The sequence below is a fragment of the Oncorhynchus kisutch genome, linkage group LG17, assembly GCF_002021735.2.
Source record: "Oncorhynchus kisutch isolate 150728-3 linkage group LG17, Okis_V2, whole genome shotgun sequence".
In the NCBI taxonomy this organism is placed as follows: domain Eukaryota; kingdom Metazoa; phylum Chordata; class Actinopteri; order Salmoniformes; family Salmonidae; genus Oncorhynchus; species Oncorhynchus kisutch.
In genome coordinates this window covers 42,532,119-42,550,196 of record NC_034190.2, presented here as the reverse complement: position 1 = coordinate 42,550,196, position 18,078 = coordinate 42,532,119, and the positions used below count along the sequence as shown (strand labels likewise).

General features: G+C 41.7%; 1 protein-coding gene across 3 annotated transcripts; it reads left to right on the top strand.

The window, feature by feature from the left end:
* The first annotated feature begins 384 nt into the window (after positions 1-384).
* Positions 385-14,443, top strand: LOC109907695 (cyclin-dependent kinases regulatory subunit 1). Of its 3 annotated transcripts, none has more exons than XM_031793846.1 (4): positions 385-569; positions 1,564-1,631; positions 1,787-1,914; positions 13,529-14,339. In XM_031793846.1, the coding sequence occupies exons 2-4, from the start codon at positions 1,573-1,575 to the stop codon at positions 13,570-13,572; spliced, it is 231 nt and encodes a 76-aa protein (XP_031649706.1). In that variant the 5' UTR covers positions 385-569; positions 1,564-1,572; the 3' UTR covers positions 13,573-14,339. The 3 variants fall into 3 exon arrangements, with proteins under 3 accessions (XP_031649706.1, XP_020361402.1, XP_020361404.1); XM_020505813.2 differs by having other exon boundaries at positions 388-925; positions 13,529-14,443; XM_020505815.2 differs by lacking the exon at positions 385-569 and adding an exon at positions 983-1,202.
* Positions 14,444-18,078: the final 3,635 nt, after the last annotated feature.

Genomic DNA, 18,078 nt, shown 5'->3' with positions numbered 1-18,078 from the left:
GCACTTGATAGCACAAACACCTCTTGTAAAAGTAATTATGTTTTTGTTTGGTTAGCTTTAGGAAATTGTAGAAATAAAACATTTTCCTTCTTCATTATGTTCCAACTAGGCAGGCTAACGTTATTTAGCCAATTCATTTGCTAGCTTTCATACAGTAGGCGTATATTAATAATTATATAATTAATGTAAGTAGACATGCAATTATAATTGACTGTTGCGCAAATAAAGCACCCACAAGCTAATAGTGGCTGAAAACACAATCCATTTAAAAATCATTCCTTCCTCCCTCGCTCTACAAGTGTATACTCGTCAGACGTCATCAGAGGTGTCCACTTAATTTGAGGGGATAGGAACACTTTTAAGTGTTTGGACTGCAGCGTTCACGTCGTACGAGGTAGACGTAGAACTGCAAACCAGATGGCATTGTTTTCAATGAGAGCGGACGGTAAAATGTCGTTGAGGCTGGTAGTGAATACCGTCAGCTAGACGGGACTTGCGGCCAAATTGTTTTCTAACGGATGTTGATTTGCACTGATTTAGTTCACTGAAATCAACCATAGCAACATACGGTAACCCTCTATAACGCTTTATTTGTCCCTCTATGCCGACAGGTATGACGGACTTCGCGTGTCTCGTCTAAACTCAGCATATATCACATGATCATTTATGTGAGAGGATAGACCAATGAGGAGCAGCAGTGAGTTTTTGAAAGGTGATCAGTAACATAAGAGAGGGAAAACTCGCAGCGAAACGTGAAAAAGGTCCATCGACCATATCACATCAGAAGCAGTACAAGCTACTGTACATGGAAATATAAATACATCAGTGACCGACAATATTCTCGAAAAAACAGACCTGTTGTGAAATTTCTAGATTTTCCGTCACCAAATCACGAATACAATAATTTGGAACGAGCCACCTGAAGGTGATTTGTGTTTTACTTGTCAACGTAGTAACGTTAGCTAGCTAAGCTTAGTGCTAGATAGCTAACTTGAGCTAATTCATTATTGTTAGCTAGCAAGTTAACCAGCTATTTAACTAGCCTGCTAACTTAGCTAGCTAGTTCCAACGGTTGTTGGATTACCTTTTGTGTTTTATGAACTATGTTAGCTAGAACACTCAGTGGGTGAAATACTGATGAACATGAGTAGCTAGCTATGGATGATATAGCTAGTTATTTCACCTAGATTTTGTTTGCTAGGGTGGGTTAGTTAAACAAAAAACGTAGCTAGTAACGTTACTGTAGTAGATTAAACTTGTTGCCTTACTTAGCCATCTAACGTCAGCTAGTTACATTCATTGGTTTATGATGCGCAGTACAGGTGCATTGATCACATCTGACCTGTAATTGTCATGTTATTGCCTTTTGCTTGGGCTTTACTAACTTCTTTGAGGTTTATTGGTAGACTTCAAACGATGTGGTGTATTGCCGCTACGTACTATACGGGCAGTAAATTAAATAAAACATCATACTCCTTCAGTCAGTCCAAATCACAGGATTCCTTGTAATGCTCCTGCTGTAAAATCCCCGAGTCCCTAAACTTTCAGATGCACTCTTTTCAGGTTGGCATCATGTCTCAGAAGCAGATATATTACTCTGACAAATATGACGATGAGAAATTCGAGTATAGGTAAGTTAAGACTACGTTTTTCTAAAACTGTTTTTTATCTAGCTAGCTAATATCGACATGTATTTCTTGCCTGGCAGAGGTCTTCCTTCCTAGCCATGTGAGGTTGACACTGCATGACTCAGTAAAGTACCATTCAATTTCTCCACTCTCTGTAGGCACGTGATGCTGCCCAAGGACATTGCCAAGCGTGTGCCCAAGACCCATCTGATGTCAGAGACTGAGTGGAGGAACCTGGGTGTCCAGCAGAGTCAAGGCTGGATACACTACATGATCCATCAACCAGGTACACTGTCAGATGTTAGTATTAACACTCAGTACAGTAGAAAGAGTGAAGTGCTGGTGAATACAGCAGCATAAAGGTTATTATGGGGGAATACAACACTGAACTGTACTGGGGGATTACACTTGTGCCTATGTCGCACCATGGTGGTTCATATCAGTACAGTAGGCAGTGTGATGTGGTGAATCCAGCGGCATAACACTGAATTGTAGCCTACTGTACTTGGTGGAAATCTGACTTGGGGATTACTTTTGTACCCATGTCTTGGGTTTGGGTCATTACTGCTACACTGGTGATTAGGATGTGCTACTCCTTAGATGAAGCTCATGTTGAATTCTCTGGGTACTGTATAAACCATCATGTGATATGGGGTGTATAGACTTGGAAATAAACGGGCTTGAACGGAGAGGGAACTACCGGCATTTGTCCAATAAGAAACTTCACACTGCTTTTGATAGTAACACTGATCTTAAATAATCTTACTTATCGGCCTCACGGCCTTCGTCGGAGCTTTTGTGGCTTAAATGTTTTTTTTTTGCACCCTTATGTAGACCAAGCCCCACCCACATCCGTTCCACGCATCGAAAGGGGTTGAGGCGAAGGAAAAACAAACAAGTCCTACCAAATAAACAATATACATTTCATAAATATTCTAATAATATGTGTAAATAAGACGTATTAAACATGTCTGTAAAACCACAATGAGGACATAACTTGCTCGGTAGTTCTTCATTAATCATTGGGTACATCGTACGAAAAACAGAGCAATCTTAAATAGGAGCATGATGAGATGCCTATGTATGTTGTGAATTTGAACATGAATTATGCCCCTATTTAAGATTACTATGATGTTTTTCATATGATGTACCCAATGATTAATGAAAATGTGCTCGGGAGGTCTATGTCTTCATTGTGGTTTTACAGATGTTTAATACGTCTAATTTACACACTTTATTCAAATATTTATGAAATGTATATAGTTATATTTGGTGGCACTTATTTGTTTTTCCTTCACCTCAACCCCTTTCGATGCGTGGAACGGATGTGGGTGGGGCTAGGTCTACATAAGGGTGCTAATTTAAAAAAGAGAACTCACAAAAGCTCTGACGAAGGTCATGAGGCCAATACGTAAGCTTATTAAAGATCAGTGATACTATCAAGAGCAGTGTGCGGTTTCCTTTGTCCTTCATCTTGTTCAACTGTTACCATGTACCTGCAAATAAGATTGCTCAGATGTGCGAGTGCCTTACATTTTGAATGACTGTTTTTCACTCTGCACTCTGAAATCTTGTAAGTATACACAAGAAAAAGACAATAGGGAAAAACGACAACTTTTGTTCAGAAATGGGGTGAAATCTTCAACAAACGTTTTCTCAAAACACTTTCGGGCCTAGAAACAGATCAAAGAACTAGTAACCATTTTAAGCCCACAAGCAAATTCTGTCCTATGGTTAACAACTCTTCAATTAATACCTATTGTAGGTTAGTCAAACAAGAAGCCATGTCAGTATATAGGAGACAAACAAACCACATTCAGAAAAATCTCACTAGAACAGAAGAACAGGCACTTAATGAATTAATGAAAGATTCACCTTTGGTTATTAAACCTGCAGATAAGGGGGGTGCTGTGGTTGTTTTAGAATATGAAAAATATAAAGAAGAAATTCAGAGACGACTCAGCAATGAACGCTTCTATAGAAAACTGAGTGTTGATCCCACACAGGTGTTCCAAAGGGAAATATGCTCTAATCTGGAGCAAGCCCTATTAAACAAAACCTGAAAATGAATATCTTTGCTGCAAATGTGCCATACGTCCATGCCTGTACATTTTACCGAAATTACACAAACCTAAAACACAAGGTAATTATCCAGGCAGACCAGTGGTTGCAGGAATAGGCTCAATGCTAGAGCTGTTATCGATCTTTGTAGACTCTTATTAAAACTCATGTGCAAGCATTGCCATCAAATGTGAAAGACTATAGACTTCATAAACAAGATCTCACTAATAACGGGTTTAACAGAAGACGGTATTTTGGTCACCTTAGATGTCAAGAGTATATACCAGCATTCCCCATGTGGGGGGGCTGGGAGCCCTAGCTCACTATTTGGGAGACAGAGACACTAACGAATGTCCACCAACAAACTTTATTCTAGAGCTGGCTGAATAAATTGACTTATAACTATTTTGGGTTTGCGCACAGTGCAATATGATGAAGTGTGAATATTTATGCCACTCATACAGGAAAACGGTTCCAAATAAATGACATTATTACGTGTTCCACCACCCATGTTATTTCCATTATTAAATGACCATGTGGGCTGTGCTATGTAGGTTTAACCTCTCGTTCTCTCAAACAGAATCAGTGAACATAAATTAAATCTGGAGAAATTACATGGATTATCCAGTCGCAGTACATTTTAATGACCTAAAGCATGACATTTCTACCTTTTTTTTTTTAGATTGTGGCATAGAGGAAGTTAAGATATCAGACAGGGGAGGTGACATTAATAATAGTCTGAGTAAAATAGAATGTTTTGGGATTTTCACCCTCCAGACATTATTTCCTAAAGGCCTTAATGATGAAATGCCTATGTATGTTGTGAATTTGAACATGAATTTCTCCTATTTAAGATTACTCAATTTTTCGTACGATGTACCCAATGATTAATGAGAACTTGCTCGGTAGGTCTATGTCCTCATTGTGGTTTTACAGACGTTTAATACGTCTTATTTACACACATTCAAATATTTATGAAATGTATATTATATTTGGCAGCACTTTGTTTTTCCTTCGCCTCAACCTCTTTCGATGCGTGGAACTGGTGTGGGTGGGGCTAGGTCTACATAAGGGTGCTAATTTAAATAAACAAACTCAAAAGCTTTGACGAAGGCCGTGAGGCCGATACGTAAGCTGTTTTTACGCCCAAGTCATAAGACTACTGAACAGGTGACCAAATGGTTACCTGGACTATTTGCATTGTGTGGCCCCCACCTAACCCCTCTTTTACGCTGCTGCTACTCTGTTTATCATATATACATAGTCACTTTAACTATACATTAATGTACAACCATATCTACATACTACCTCAATCAGCCTGACTAACCAGTGTATGTATATAGCCTTGCTACTGTTATTTTCAAATGTCTTTTTACTGCTTTATTTCTTTACTTAACTACACACACTTAACTACACAAGTAAGCATTTCACTGTAAGGTGTTCGGCGCACATGACAAATAAATAATCTTTGATTTGATTATTAAAAGGTCAGTGACTATCGAGCAGTGTGCGGTTTCCTTTCTACTGTTACCATGCACCTGCAAATAAGATTGCTTGGATGTGCGAGTGCCTTTTAAATTTCCAATAAGAATTTTTTCATCCAAAAAATTTTTTTTCTTTGGTTTGTTAGTGTGCACTAATGAATGCAGTAGGGTTGGGTGATATTACAATAGCATCGTCGATGGTGACTACATCATGTGACAGACGATTGTTTAGCCTATATTTGAACTTGACTGGCGTCGCGCAGTAGAAAATTGAGTCTCGCAGCACACATTCTGAGTCATTTGCCTATATATATTTTTTTATCTCCCGATCAAACTGACTTAGGAGGAACCCAGGGCCAACCGCACCAGCATATGGTCTCACAAGGGGTCTGAGGATCTCATCTCGGTACCCAATGGCAGTCAGGCTACCTCTTTCGAGCACATGGAGGGCTGTGCGGCCCCCCAAAGAAATGCCACCCCACACCATGACTGACCCACCGCCAAACCGGTCATGCTGGAGGATGTTGCAGGCAGCAACATCCACGTTGTCTCCAGACTGTCACGTCTGTCACGTGCTCAGTGTGAACCTGCTTTCGTCTGTGAAGAGCACAGGGCACCAGTGGCGAATTTGCCAATCTTGGTGTTCTCTGGCAGATGAAAAACGTCCTGCACGGTGTTGGGCTGTAAGCACAACCCCCACCTGTGGACGTCGGGCCCTAATACCACCCTCATGGAGTCTGTAACTGACCGTTTGAGCAGACATATGTGTGGCCTGCTGGAGGTCATTTTGCAGGGCTCTGCCAGTTTTCCTCCTGCTCCTCCTTGCACAAAGGCGGAGGTAGTGGTCCTGCTGCTGGGTTGTTGCCCTCCTACGGCCTCCTCCACGTCTCCTGATGTACTGGCCTGTCTTCTGGTAGCGCCTCCATGCTCTGGACACTACGCTGACAGACACAGCAAACCTTCTTGCCACAGCTCGCATTGATGTACCATCCTGGATGAGCTGCACTACCTGAACCACTTGTGTGGGTTGTAGACTCCGTCTCATGCTACCACTAAGAGTGAAAGCACCGCCAGCTTTCAAAAGTGACCAAAACATCAGCCAGGAAGCATAGGAACTGAGAAGTGGTCTTTGGTCCCCACCTGCAGAACCACTCCTTTATTGGCGGTGTCTTGCTAATTGCCTATAATTTTCACCTGTTGTCTATTCCATTTGCACAACAGCATGTGAAATTTATTGTCAATCAGTGTTGCTTCCTAAGTGGACAGTTTGATTTCACAGAAGTGTGATTGACTTGGAGTTACATTGTGTTGTTTAAGTGTTCCCTTCATTTTTTTGAGCAGTGTACATTTAATCTTGATGTTCTGTCAATTTAAAGTATTGATTGGAGACTTATTTGTGGAGGAAGTTAACTTTTTCTGGGTGTTTTGTGTTTCCCATGACTGTTTTTGTATTTTAATGTGTATATGTTTGGGTATAATGTATATATTTATGTTGCATATTCAGGGCAAATTTGTAAAAGAGACCTAGGACTCAATCATTGCTGTTTTAAATAAGGTTAAATAACATGTTTTAAAATGTTAGTTTTCAGATCCACTTTACTTGAAGTTTCATAACTTTATTTTGTTTTTAGTGGGAGGCAGGGCTCTACAGTGTGACCGTTTTACTCGCACATGCGCCAAAATATTCATGTGCGACCTGGAAAAATCAAGGTCCGTGTAAAGCCTTGTTAGGAACCATTTGTGCTTCCTTCTTGCCACCCTACATGCCAGATTTGTTGAGTGCTTGGGATGTTGTCACATGCACACTTTAACCAGTCTTGGCCATAAAAGCCTGTAGCTCTTTCAAAGTTGCCATTGGACTCAAATCAAATCAAATAATTTTATTTATCACATATACTTGGTTAGCAGTTGTTAATGCGAGTGTAGCGAAATGCTTGTGCTTCTAGTTCCGACAATGCAGTAATAACCAACAAGTAATCTAGCTAACAATTCCAAAACTACTACCTTATAGACAAGTGTAAGGGGATAAAGAATATGTACATAAAGATATATGAATGAGTGATGGTACAGAGCGGCATAGGCAAGATACAGTAGATGGTATTGAGTGCAGTATATACATATCAGATGAGTATGTAAACAAAGTGGCATAGTTAAAGTGGCTAGTGATACATGTATTACATAAGGATGCAGTAGATGATATAGAGTACAGTATATACGTATACATATGAGATGAATAATTTAGGGTATGTAAACATTATATTAGGTAGCATTGTTTTAAAGTGGCTAGTGATATATTTTACAATTTCCCATCAATTCCCATTATTAAAGTGGCTGGAGTTGAGTCAGTGTGTTGGCAGCAGCCACTCAATGTTAGTGATGACTGTTTAACAGTCTGATGGCCTTGAGATATAAGCTGTTTTTCAGTCTCTCGGTCCCAGCTTTGATGCACCTGTACTGACATCGCCTTCTGGATGATAGCGGGGTGAACAGGCAGTGGCTCGGGTGGTTGTTGTCCTTGATGATGTTTATGGCCTTCCTGTGACATCGGGTGGTGTAGGTGTCCTGGAGGGCAGGTAGTTTGCCCCCGGTGATGCGTTGTGCAGACCTCACTACCCTCTGGAGAGCCTTACGGTTGTGGGCGGAGCAGTTGTAGTACCAGGCGGTGATACAGCCCGACAGGATGCTCTCGGTTGTGCATCTGTAGAAGTTTGTGAGTGCTTTTGGTGACAAGCCGAATTTCTTCAGCCTCCTGAGGTTGAAGAGGCGCTGCTGCGCCTTCTTCACGATGCTGTCTGTGTGGGTGGACCAATTCAGTTTGTCTGTGATGTGTACGCCGAGGAACTTAACTTACTACCCTCTCCACTACTGTTCCATCGATGTGGATAGGGGGGTGTTCCCTTTGCTGTTTCCTGAAGTCCACAATCATCTCCTTAGTTTTATTGACGTTGAGTGTGAGATTATTTTCCTGACACCACACTCCGAGGGCCCTCACCTCCTCCCTGTAGGCCGTCTCGTCGTTGTTGGTAATCAAGCCTACCACTTGTGTCGTCTGCAAACTTGATGATTGAGTTGGAGGCGTGCGTGGCCACGCAGTCGTGGGTGAACAGGGAGTACAGGAGAGGGCTCAGAACGCACCCTTGTGGGGCCCCAGTGTTGAGGATCAGCGGGGTGGAGATGTTGTTGCCTACCGAGCTGTTTTACTTGCGGGCCGTGTCAGTGGCACTGTATTGTCCTCAAAGCGGGCAAAAAAGTGATTTAGTCTGCCTGGGAGCAAGACATCCTGGTCCGTGACGGGGCTGGTTTTCTTTTTGTAATCCGTAAGTAACTGTAGACCCTGCCACATACCTCTTGTGTCTCAGCCGTTGAATTGAGATTCTACTTTGTCTCTATACTGACGCTTAGCTTGTTTGATTGCCTTGCGGAGGGAATAGTTACACTGTTTGTATTCGGTCATGTTTCCAGTCACCTTGCCCTGATTAAAAGCAGTGGTTCGCGCTTTCAGTTTCACGCGAATGCTGCCATCAATCCACGGTTTCTGGTTTGGGAATGTTTTAATCGTTGCTATGGGAACAACATCTTCAACGCACGTTCTAATGAACTTGCTCACCGACTCAGCGTTTTTGTCAATGTTGTTGTCTGACGCAATACGGAACATATCCCAGTCCACGTGATGGAAGCAGTCTTGGAGTGTGGAATCAGATTGGTCGGACCAGCGTTGAACAGACCTCAGCGCGGGAGCTTCTTGTTTTAGTTTCTGTCTGTGTAGGCAGGGATCAACAAAATGGAGTTGTGGTCAGCTTTTCCGAAAGGAGAGCGGGGCAGGGCCTTATATGCGTTGCGGAAGTTGGAATAGCAATGATCCAAGGTTTTTCCAGCCCTGGTTGCGCAATCGACATGCTGATCAAATTTAGGGAGTCTTTGTTTTCAGATTAGCCTTGTTAAAATCCCCAGCTACAATGAATGCAGCCTCCGGATATATGGATTCCAGTTTGCAAAGAGTCAAATAAAGTTCGTTCAGAGCCATCACATCGATGGCTTGGGGGGGAATATATACGGCTGTGATTATAATCGAAGAGAATTCCCTTGGTAGATAATGCGGTCGACATTTGATTGTGAGGAATTCTAAATCAGGTGAACAGAAGGACTTGAGTTCCTGTATGTTGTTGTGGCAACACCACGTCACGTTAACCATGAAGCAAACGCCCCCGCCCCTCTTCTTACCAGAAAGATTTTTGTTTCTGTCGGTGCGATGCGTGGAGAAACCAGCTGGCTGCACCGACTCCGACTCGCCATGTTTCCTTGAAGCAAAGAACGTTAGTCTCTGATGTCCCTCTGGAATGCTACCCTTGCTCGGATTTCATCAACCTTGTTGTCAAGAGACTGGACATTGGCGAGGAGAATGCTAGGGAGTGGTGCACGATGTGCCCGTCTCCGGAGTCTGACCAGAAGACCGCTTCGTTTTCCCCTTTTACGAAGTCGTTTTTTGGGGTCGCCGGCTGGGATCCATTCCGTTGTCCTGGGTGAAAGGCAGAACACAGGATCAGACTCATACTTGCTCGGTCAACCAGTTTGGGGTGATGGACTGATTTAAGCAGGGTATTGGTGGTGCCATACGTTTTTTTCCACTTCCTAGTAATCGTCTTGACTGTGCTCTAAAGCCAATGAAATCTTTAAAATCACATTTTATTGGTCACATACACATGGTCAGCAGATGTTATTGCGAGTGTAGTGAAATGCTTGGGCTTCTAGTTCTGACAGTGCAGAAATACCTAACAAGTAATCTAACAATTCCACAACAACTACCTAATACACACATCTAAGTAAAGGAATACGAATCTATACATTCATGGATGAGCAATGACAGAGCGGCATAGGCAAGATGCAATAGATGGTATAAAATACAGTATATACCTATGAGATGAATGATGCAAGATATGTAAACATTGACCTCGCCTTCTGGATGGTAGCAGGGTGAACAGGCAGTGGCTCGCTCGGGTGGTTGTTGTCCTTGATGATCTTTTTGGCCTTCCTGTGACATTGGGTGCTGTAGGTGTCCTGGAGGGCAGGTAGTTTGCCCCCGGTGATGTGCAGACCGCACCCCCCCTCTGGAAAGCCTTGCGGTTGTGGGTGGTGCAGTTGCCGTACCAGGTGGTGATACAGCACGACAGGATATGCTCTCCGTTGTCCATCTGTAAAAGTTTGAGGGTTGAAGAAGGCACTGTTGCCATACTGTGTGGGTGGACCATTTCAGTTTATCCTTGATGTGTACACCGTGGAACTTATCTTTCCACCTTCTCCACTGCTGTCCCGTCGACGTGGATAGGGGGATGCTCCGTTTGCCGTATCTTTTATATCCATCCTCAATCTGTGCCTTTCCTCAACGTTGTCCCAGTGTTCTTTTGAAAGCTCTTGCTGAGTGTTTGCTTTGCAATTCCCTACCCAACAAGCTGAACCTACTGGAATTGCTGAATTTATCCGGAAAGCATGCGAATCACTTCAATTTAAAACCGGTGGAGGCCAATGAACTTGTTGTGTGATTTTGAAGGTCATTGGTTACACCTAAGCTAATTTATGATTGCTTTTGCAAGGGAGTTGGACACTTATCCAACCAAGCTATTTCAGTTAAATATTTAGATTTTCTTAAATCCAGATTATTTTTTTACTTGGAATTTGTGGGGTACAATGGGTAGATCAATGGAAAATGCATTTTAATTCCTGGCTATAAGGCAACAAAAGGTGAATATTTTGAAAGGGGGTGTACACTTTGTATAGGCACTGTATGTGTGTTGACTGAAAGGCCTCTCGATTCATGAGCTGTCTTCACAAATGAAATAGGCAGTGGCATGGTGCATATAGCCATAGAAGCACAGTGACTTGCCTCAATGCAGTCATTTGTGGCTTTCAGTTATATTTTTGGCAACCCATCCCATGAGTGCATGGATCTCCAGTTGATCTGTTCTGTTATATTTAATCAACTCGGACTAACCCAGTGCACTGCTTGCTATGAATTCTATCTGATGGTGTTTGCATGTTTAGGTAAAAAGACATGTTTGGAACACTGACAAGTAAAGAGCGCAGATGAGAGGCACGCAAGCCTGTTCTGCTCCTCTACCAGAAATAAATATTAGAAAGGATTTGCCATTGCCTGCACTTACCCTCTGCCCAGACTTTCAAAAGCATTATTGTTCATCATGATTCGTCCAGTGGTATTTGATTTTGCGCTATAGACCAACTGTGTTTTTAGCGGTAAAATGTGGGTGGTTGCTAATAGGGGTGATAGCGTCGTATATCACAATGTTTTTATAGGTACATAATCAAGATAGGACAAAGGTTGGACATCGCCAAACCTATAATACAGTACAGTCATGTTGAGCTCAAAGATCAGTGTTTGTAACAAGATGCTCAGCCTCCATTGGAATGACTTGTATTATAGGCTACTACTATCTTTGATACTGGTGTCTTGTCATCAGCAGATCATGAGGTCTGACTCATTCTGTCTGTCTCCAAATACATCTGTTCTTGTCTGTCACCTGAACACAAGACATTGAATCTAAGCATTTCAGCCATGATAACCAAATACCCTACGTGGTTTACCAAGTCAGGGCATCTGTTGAACATATGGTTGGGTGTGTCCCACAAACATATTTGATGAGCTTGCCTTATGTGCACACAGCCTTGAATGAAGAAACAAAGAATTAATGGCTACATGGCTAAAGCAGACAATGCTAAGACAGGTGTTTGATGGAGAGGTTAGTGTGCCATGCGCCCTAGAGGGGAGGTCTGTATCATCTTGTTACACGATGACCTTGTCATCGGATGGATTGATGGTCACTGAAATGTATTCGGCACGTGTGCACTGATTTGCAGCCTTCGTTTATTAACAAAAGCCTCACACGTGCCACTCTCCTACATTGCATCTGGTTTTTGCTCAGACAAGCCTCACACACGTCATGGTCCTAAGATGGGGTACTAGAATACGGACACAGGCGGTCACATTCGGTCACATTGTTCCAAAAGCCGCGGGAACTTGTCGGCAGAAAGACGTCAAGTGGTTGAGTATGATGGACTACTGACGCGTTGCCACTTATCAAACCAACAAAATATTTTGTGTTGATGGAGCTCCAAATGGAGGTTTCTAAACATGGGCTACTAAATCTTTGTCTGACTGTTGTATTGTTTCTAAACATGGGCTACTAAGGCTTTGTCAGACTGTTGTATTGTTTCTAAACATGGGCTACTAAGGCTTTGTCTGACTGTTGTATTGTTTCTAAACATGGGCTACTAAACAAATGCAGCCAGCGCTCCCATTCAAAATCCAATACTGAAGTTCTCCAAACTTTTAAATATTTGAGTCAACCAGATGATATTTGGAAGGATCAAGCCTCACGAGACTACTGGAATACATGAAAGAATGATCAGCTTTCCATACTCTGACTCTAAGGATGAGTCCCAATAATATCTGCTTTTGTTCACTACTTCCCACATCTGAAAGCATTTTTTTTTTAATTTTTTATTTCACCTTTATTTAACCAGGTAGGCTAGTTGAGAACAAGTTCTCATTTGCAACTGCGACCTGGCCAAGATAAAGCATAGCAGTGTGAGCATACAACAAAGAGTTACACATGGAGTAACCAATTAACAAGTCAATAACACAGTAGAAAACAAAGGGGGGGTCTATATACAATGTGTGCAAAAGGCAGGAGGAGGTAGGCAAATAATTACAATTTTGCAGATTAACACTGGAGTGATAAATGATCAGATGGTCATGTACAGGTAGAAATATTGGTGTGCAGAAGAGCAGAAAAGTAAATAAATAAAAACAGTATGGGGATGAGGTAGGTGAAAAGGGTGGGCTATTTACCAATAGACTATGTACAGCTGCAGCGATCGGTTAGCTGCTCAGATAGCTGATGTTTGAAGTTGGTGAGGGAGATAAAAGTCTCCAACTTCAGCGATTTTTGTAATTCGTTCCAGTCACAGGCAGCAGAGTACTGGAACGAAAGGCGGCCAAATGAGGTGTTGGCTTTAGGGATGATCAGTGAGATACACCTGCTGGAGCGCGTGCTACGGATGGGTGTTGCCATCGTGACCAGTGAGCTGAGATAAGGCGGAGCTTTACCTAGCATGGACTTGTAGATGACCTGGAGCCAGTGGGTTGGAGTGGTGTAGGCATGGGCTAGAGGTAGTTTCCACCATGTTTCTTATACCAGCCATTTTCTTTCAAATTAGTGAATGGCAGTAAACAAGTGCACACTTTGGAAGGAAGGAGAGATATTTGGGAAACTGCCTGAAATGTTTTTCATTCAGTTCCTGAACTTCATTCACACGTTTCCTGTTTTTTTTCTTTTTCACCAGAGCCCCACATCTTGCTTTTCCGTCGTCCTCTTCCTGCAGCCTGATCTCAGACAGAGTGCACGAGAGAACACTCATAGGGAAGAAGATAAGAGAGTGGCTGGAGATGGATGAACACTTCAGTTGCACGGATGAAAATACTATTTTCCACATGTCTATCTTATACATTGCAGTGGAGCCAGAGTCAAGAGCTCCAACCCACCGTCCTCACTCACCGTAAAGCCTTTCACATTTCCTATGGACCTGGTTAGAACCCTTTCATCCTTTTCTCTATCTGTATTTCTGTAATCATTCAAACTTTTGTATTAGGACTAACTTGATAATGTTGTCAGGGTGTATGTCTGGGAAGAAAAATAAAAGCTGTGGTTGTGGCAACACTTGAATTATTCTAAACCTTACCTGCTGTGCGTTGACTAACATGATGCTAATATCTATTTTAAGCTATATAGTAACTGTAAAATGTAAGGGGGACATTTTTGAAAGCGCAAATGTGCAGGGATTTTACCAAAATGACTATGATCAAATGCCTGTTATGGCACTTGATTCATCTTGTTTTGAATACTGCAGATTGTATCAAGTGTATGCACACCTACTCTGTACAAATGATGATAGTACTCTGGACATGTTTTTTGTTTTATCAATTGTGACCAGCCATTATAAGTAACGCTGTTGACTGTCTGCATTTTAGAGCTGTCAAAATGGGGCCCAAGATCTTTGTTGACATGTCTATTATTGTACAGATCAGCTGCTCAGTATTTATGAATTCTTGTACCCTGGAAATAAATGTTTTTTAATTTGTAATTCTCACAGATTATGATGTGGTTGTGAATTATAATTACTTTAAAAAATATATATGTATATCCTTAAAGTGGCACTAATGGTACTGTCCCCACTACAATAAATACATACTTAAATACATGTAAATTGGTCCTTAAAACATTTACATTTGGATTACTGTAAAATTCCATTAGCCCTCCTATTGTGATCAGCAGGGGTCTGGGACAGGGTACCATGACCGGTGAAGTCAGGTCAGGGCTCCACAGAGTAAATTGGATCAGCAGCACGACTAGGTGATCAGGAATAGACCGGATTGGAATCAGACCAGGGAGTACTGAGGCACTGTCCAAGGGCTCTGGTCTGACAGGACAAAAATAATGAAAGAGGAGTTGGTGGCAGTATGCCAAAGATCACAGTATACCAGATAAGTCAGGCTGACCCTAACAACTTGGCACATACAAGCTATTGCAGCATAAATACTGAGACATGGGTTGGTTGACACTGGCCCTGTCCAAAGGTACCCATGGAGTATAAGCACTATAGTTATCACTTTTGAGCAGTTTCATTAAGTGCTAGATATGTTTTAACAAATGTCAAGGAAATCATATCAAAGGTCATATGACTATTGATCGTATTGTGAACAGCAGATACCAGATGGAATATGTATTCAAAGTGATTCAGTGAAGTGAATAAGGGACTTTGTTTTACCCAGACAATTGAAAATGTGATTTGAGTTTTGAAACATGAGACATTTTGATGATCTGTTCAGAATGGTATGCTTAGAGTTGTGAAAATGTACCACTAACTTGTGAATTGCATCAAAGTGATTGAAAAAAAAAGTTCAATGTTTAGAGACCTTCCCTCTTGATCTGCATTGTTGGTTAAGGGCTTGCAAGTAAGCATTTCATGGTAAGGTGTACACCTGTTGTATAAGATGCATGTGACAAATAACATTTGATTTGAACTACCATTTCTTGCTTTCTCAAATGTCAACCAAAGCTTAACATACTTTGTCTATTGGGCTTCACATAAGTGTAGGGCGTCAGGGCTTTCAGTGGGCTTTTTTGTTGGCTTCCTAGGTAACCCTAGGAAGACAAAGGGGAAACTAAAACTAGCTCCAGGTTATTTTGTGTGCAAATGCAGAGTTATTTTCTGATTGTTTTTTATTAACCTTAACAGAAGTTGACCCCAGCTAGGTGCGAAAGAGCAGAGAGGTCTCGCCTTTATTTTGTCCTTCCAAACCAAGTAATTCGGAAGGATGTCGTAGCACTTGGTCCCCTTCTTGATTCTGCTCCCGGTGGCTTTCCTTCGGTTTCTCCTGAGCCTTGTCGATGTTCATTCTCAACTTGATTGATAACAGGAATAAATGCAATCATATTTCATATTACAAATACATTTCTTACATATCTCTTCGAGGTCCAGAAAATAAATTAACAGCAGACAATTTGTACCTGTTCAAAAACCTCCACATCCTTCTCAGTCCGTGCCTGAAGGTGGTCCTCGAAGGCGTTCTGATCTGGTTCGACAACTTCCACCACATCAGGTGGGATTTCAGTGATCTGAAAGTATTTATGCAACAAAAGCAATAGACAAACAAGAACACTAAGTCAATCACAAATTTGAAAGAATACAGTATATCCAATTATTGTATTTATTTTTTTAGAATTGAATTGTATTTAATTTTTTTATCTTTTTTTCGAATTTTTTTTTCTTCCCCTTATTAGTTAAATTTTATTTTATTTTTTTATAATTTTTTAATATATTATAATTTTTTTTATTTTATTTCTTTTTAACCAGGCAAGTCAGTTAAGAGCATATTCTTATTTTCAATGACGGCCTGGGAACAATGGGTTAACTGCCTGTTCAGGGGCAGAACGACAGATTTGTACCTTGTCAGCTCGGGGGTTTGAACTCGCAACCTTCCAGTTACTAGTCCAACGCTCTAACCACTAGGCTACGCTGCCGCCCCATATACAATTGCATTGTTTATCTCAAGTCAACAGCTGCGACTCCCGTCCGTACATGGTGGAGGCCTGGACGCTGCTGTTGTGTGCAAAGAGAATTACCTTCAGGTTGTTCACCCACCGTTCCTGGAACCCGTCAAGGGACTTGCCCATGGCGGTCTTGAGGTTCTGGTTGGTGCATTCATCAAATCTGGAGGAGGGGATAGGAAAGCGATATCTATTGACGTGTACCATGGACAAAAAATAAATAAATGGTCACAGAATATCACCTATAACATCCGTACCTTGTCCCAACTGGGTTAATTATGGGCTTCATGAGTTTCAACTGGGCAAGGCTGTAAAATTGCTTTGTGGCTGTCTTAAACCCAACTCTAGGCATAAACTGGAGCATTGGAAAATGGTTGGAGGTGACCTGGAGAGACTAGTTATCTAGTAAAAACTATACTGAACAAAAATATAAACTCAACATGTAAAGTGTTTGTCCCATGTTGCATGAGCTGAAATAAAAGATCCCAGAAGTTTACCATACGCACAAAAATAGTACTTCTCTCAAATTTTGTGCGCAAATTTGTTTACATCCCTATTATTGAGCATTTCTCCTTTTGTCAAGATAATCCATCCACGTGTCAGGTGTGGCATATCAAGAAGCTGATTAAACAGCATGATCATTAAACAGGTTTATCTTGTGCTGAGGACACAATGCATTCAGAAAACTGCAATTTTGTCACAACACAATGGCACAGATGTCTCAAGTTTTGAGGTAGCGCGCAGTTGGCATACTGGCTGCAGGAATGTCCACCAGAGCTGTTGCTAGATAATTTAATGTTAATTTCTCTACCATAAGCCACATCCAATGTCGTTTTAGAGAATATGTCCAACCATTCAAATAACCGCAGACCACATGTAACCACACCAGCCCAGGACCTCCACATCCGACTGCATCACCTGCGGGATGGTCTGATACCAGCCACACGAACAGCTGATGAAACGGTGGGTTTGCACAACTGAAAAATTTCTGCACAAACGGTCATAAACCGTATCAGGGAAGCTCATCTGCGTGCTCGTCGTCCTCACCAGGTTCTTGACCTGACTGCAGTTCGGCATCGTAACCGACTTCAGTGGGCAAATGCTCACCTTCGATGACCACTGGCACCCAGGAGAGGTGTGCTCTTCATGGATAAATCCCTGTTTCAACTGTACCGGGCAGATGGCAGAGGGCGTGCATGTTGAGAGGGTGCTACAGCACCCCATGAAAACAAATAGAAATTGAAATAATAATAAATATATGTATATATATATTATAAACAGTACCTGTCAAAAGTTTGGACACACCTACTCATTCAAGGGCTTTTCTTTATTTGTATTATTTTCTACATTGTAGAATAATAGTGAAGACATCAAACCTATGAAATAGCACGTATGGAATCATGTAGTAACCAAAAAAGTGTTAAACAAATCAAAATATGTTTTGATTTTTGATTATTTAAAGTAGCCACCCTTTGTCTTGATGACTTGCTTTGCACACGCTTGGCATTCTCTCAACCAGCTTCACCAGGAATGCTTTTCCAACAGTCTTGAAGGATTTCCCACATATGCTGAGCACTTGTTGGCTGCTTTTCCTTCACTCTGCAGTCCAACTCATCCCAAACCATCTCAATTGGGTTGAGGTCAGGTGACTGTGGAGGCCAGGTCATCAGCACTCCATCACTCTCCTTCTTGGTCAAATAGCCCTTACACAGCCTGGACGTGTGTTGGATCATTGTCTTGTTGAAAAACAAATGATAGTCCCACTAAGCGCAAAGCAGATGGGAT

Bases quoted from the DNA above. Each gene is read 5' to 3' on its own strand.
- LOC109907695 (XM_020505813.2), top strand. From the start codon at position 1,573: ATGTCTCAGAAGCAGATATATTACTCTGACAAATATGACGATGAGAAA. The intron at 1,632-1,786 runs GTAAGTTAAGAC...CACTCTCTGTAG, and splicing joins GATGAGAAATTCGAGTATAG to GCACGTGATGCTGCCCAAGG. The intron at 1,915-13,528 runs GTACACTGTCAG...CTTTTTCACCAG, and splicing joins CTACATGATCCATCAACCAG to AGCCCCACATCTTGCTTTTC.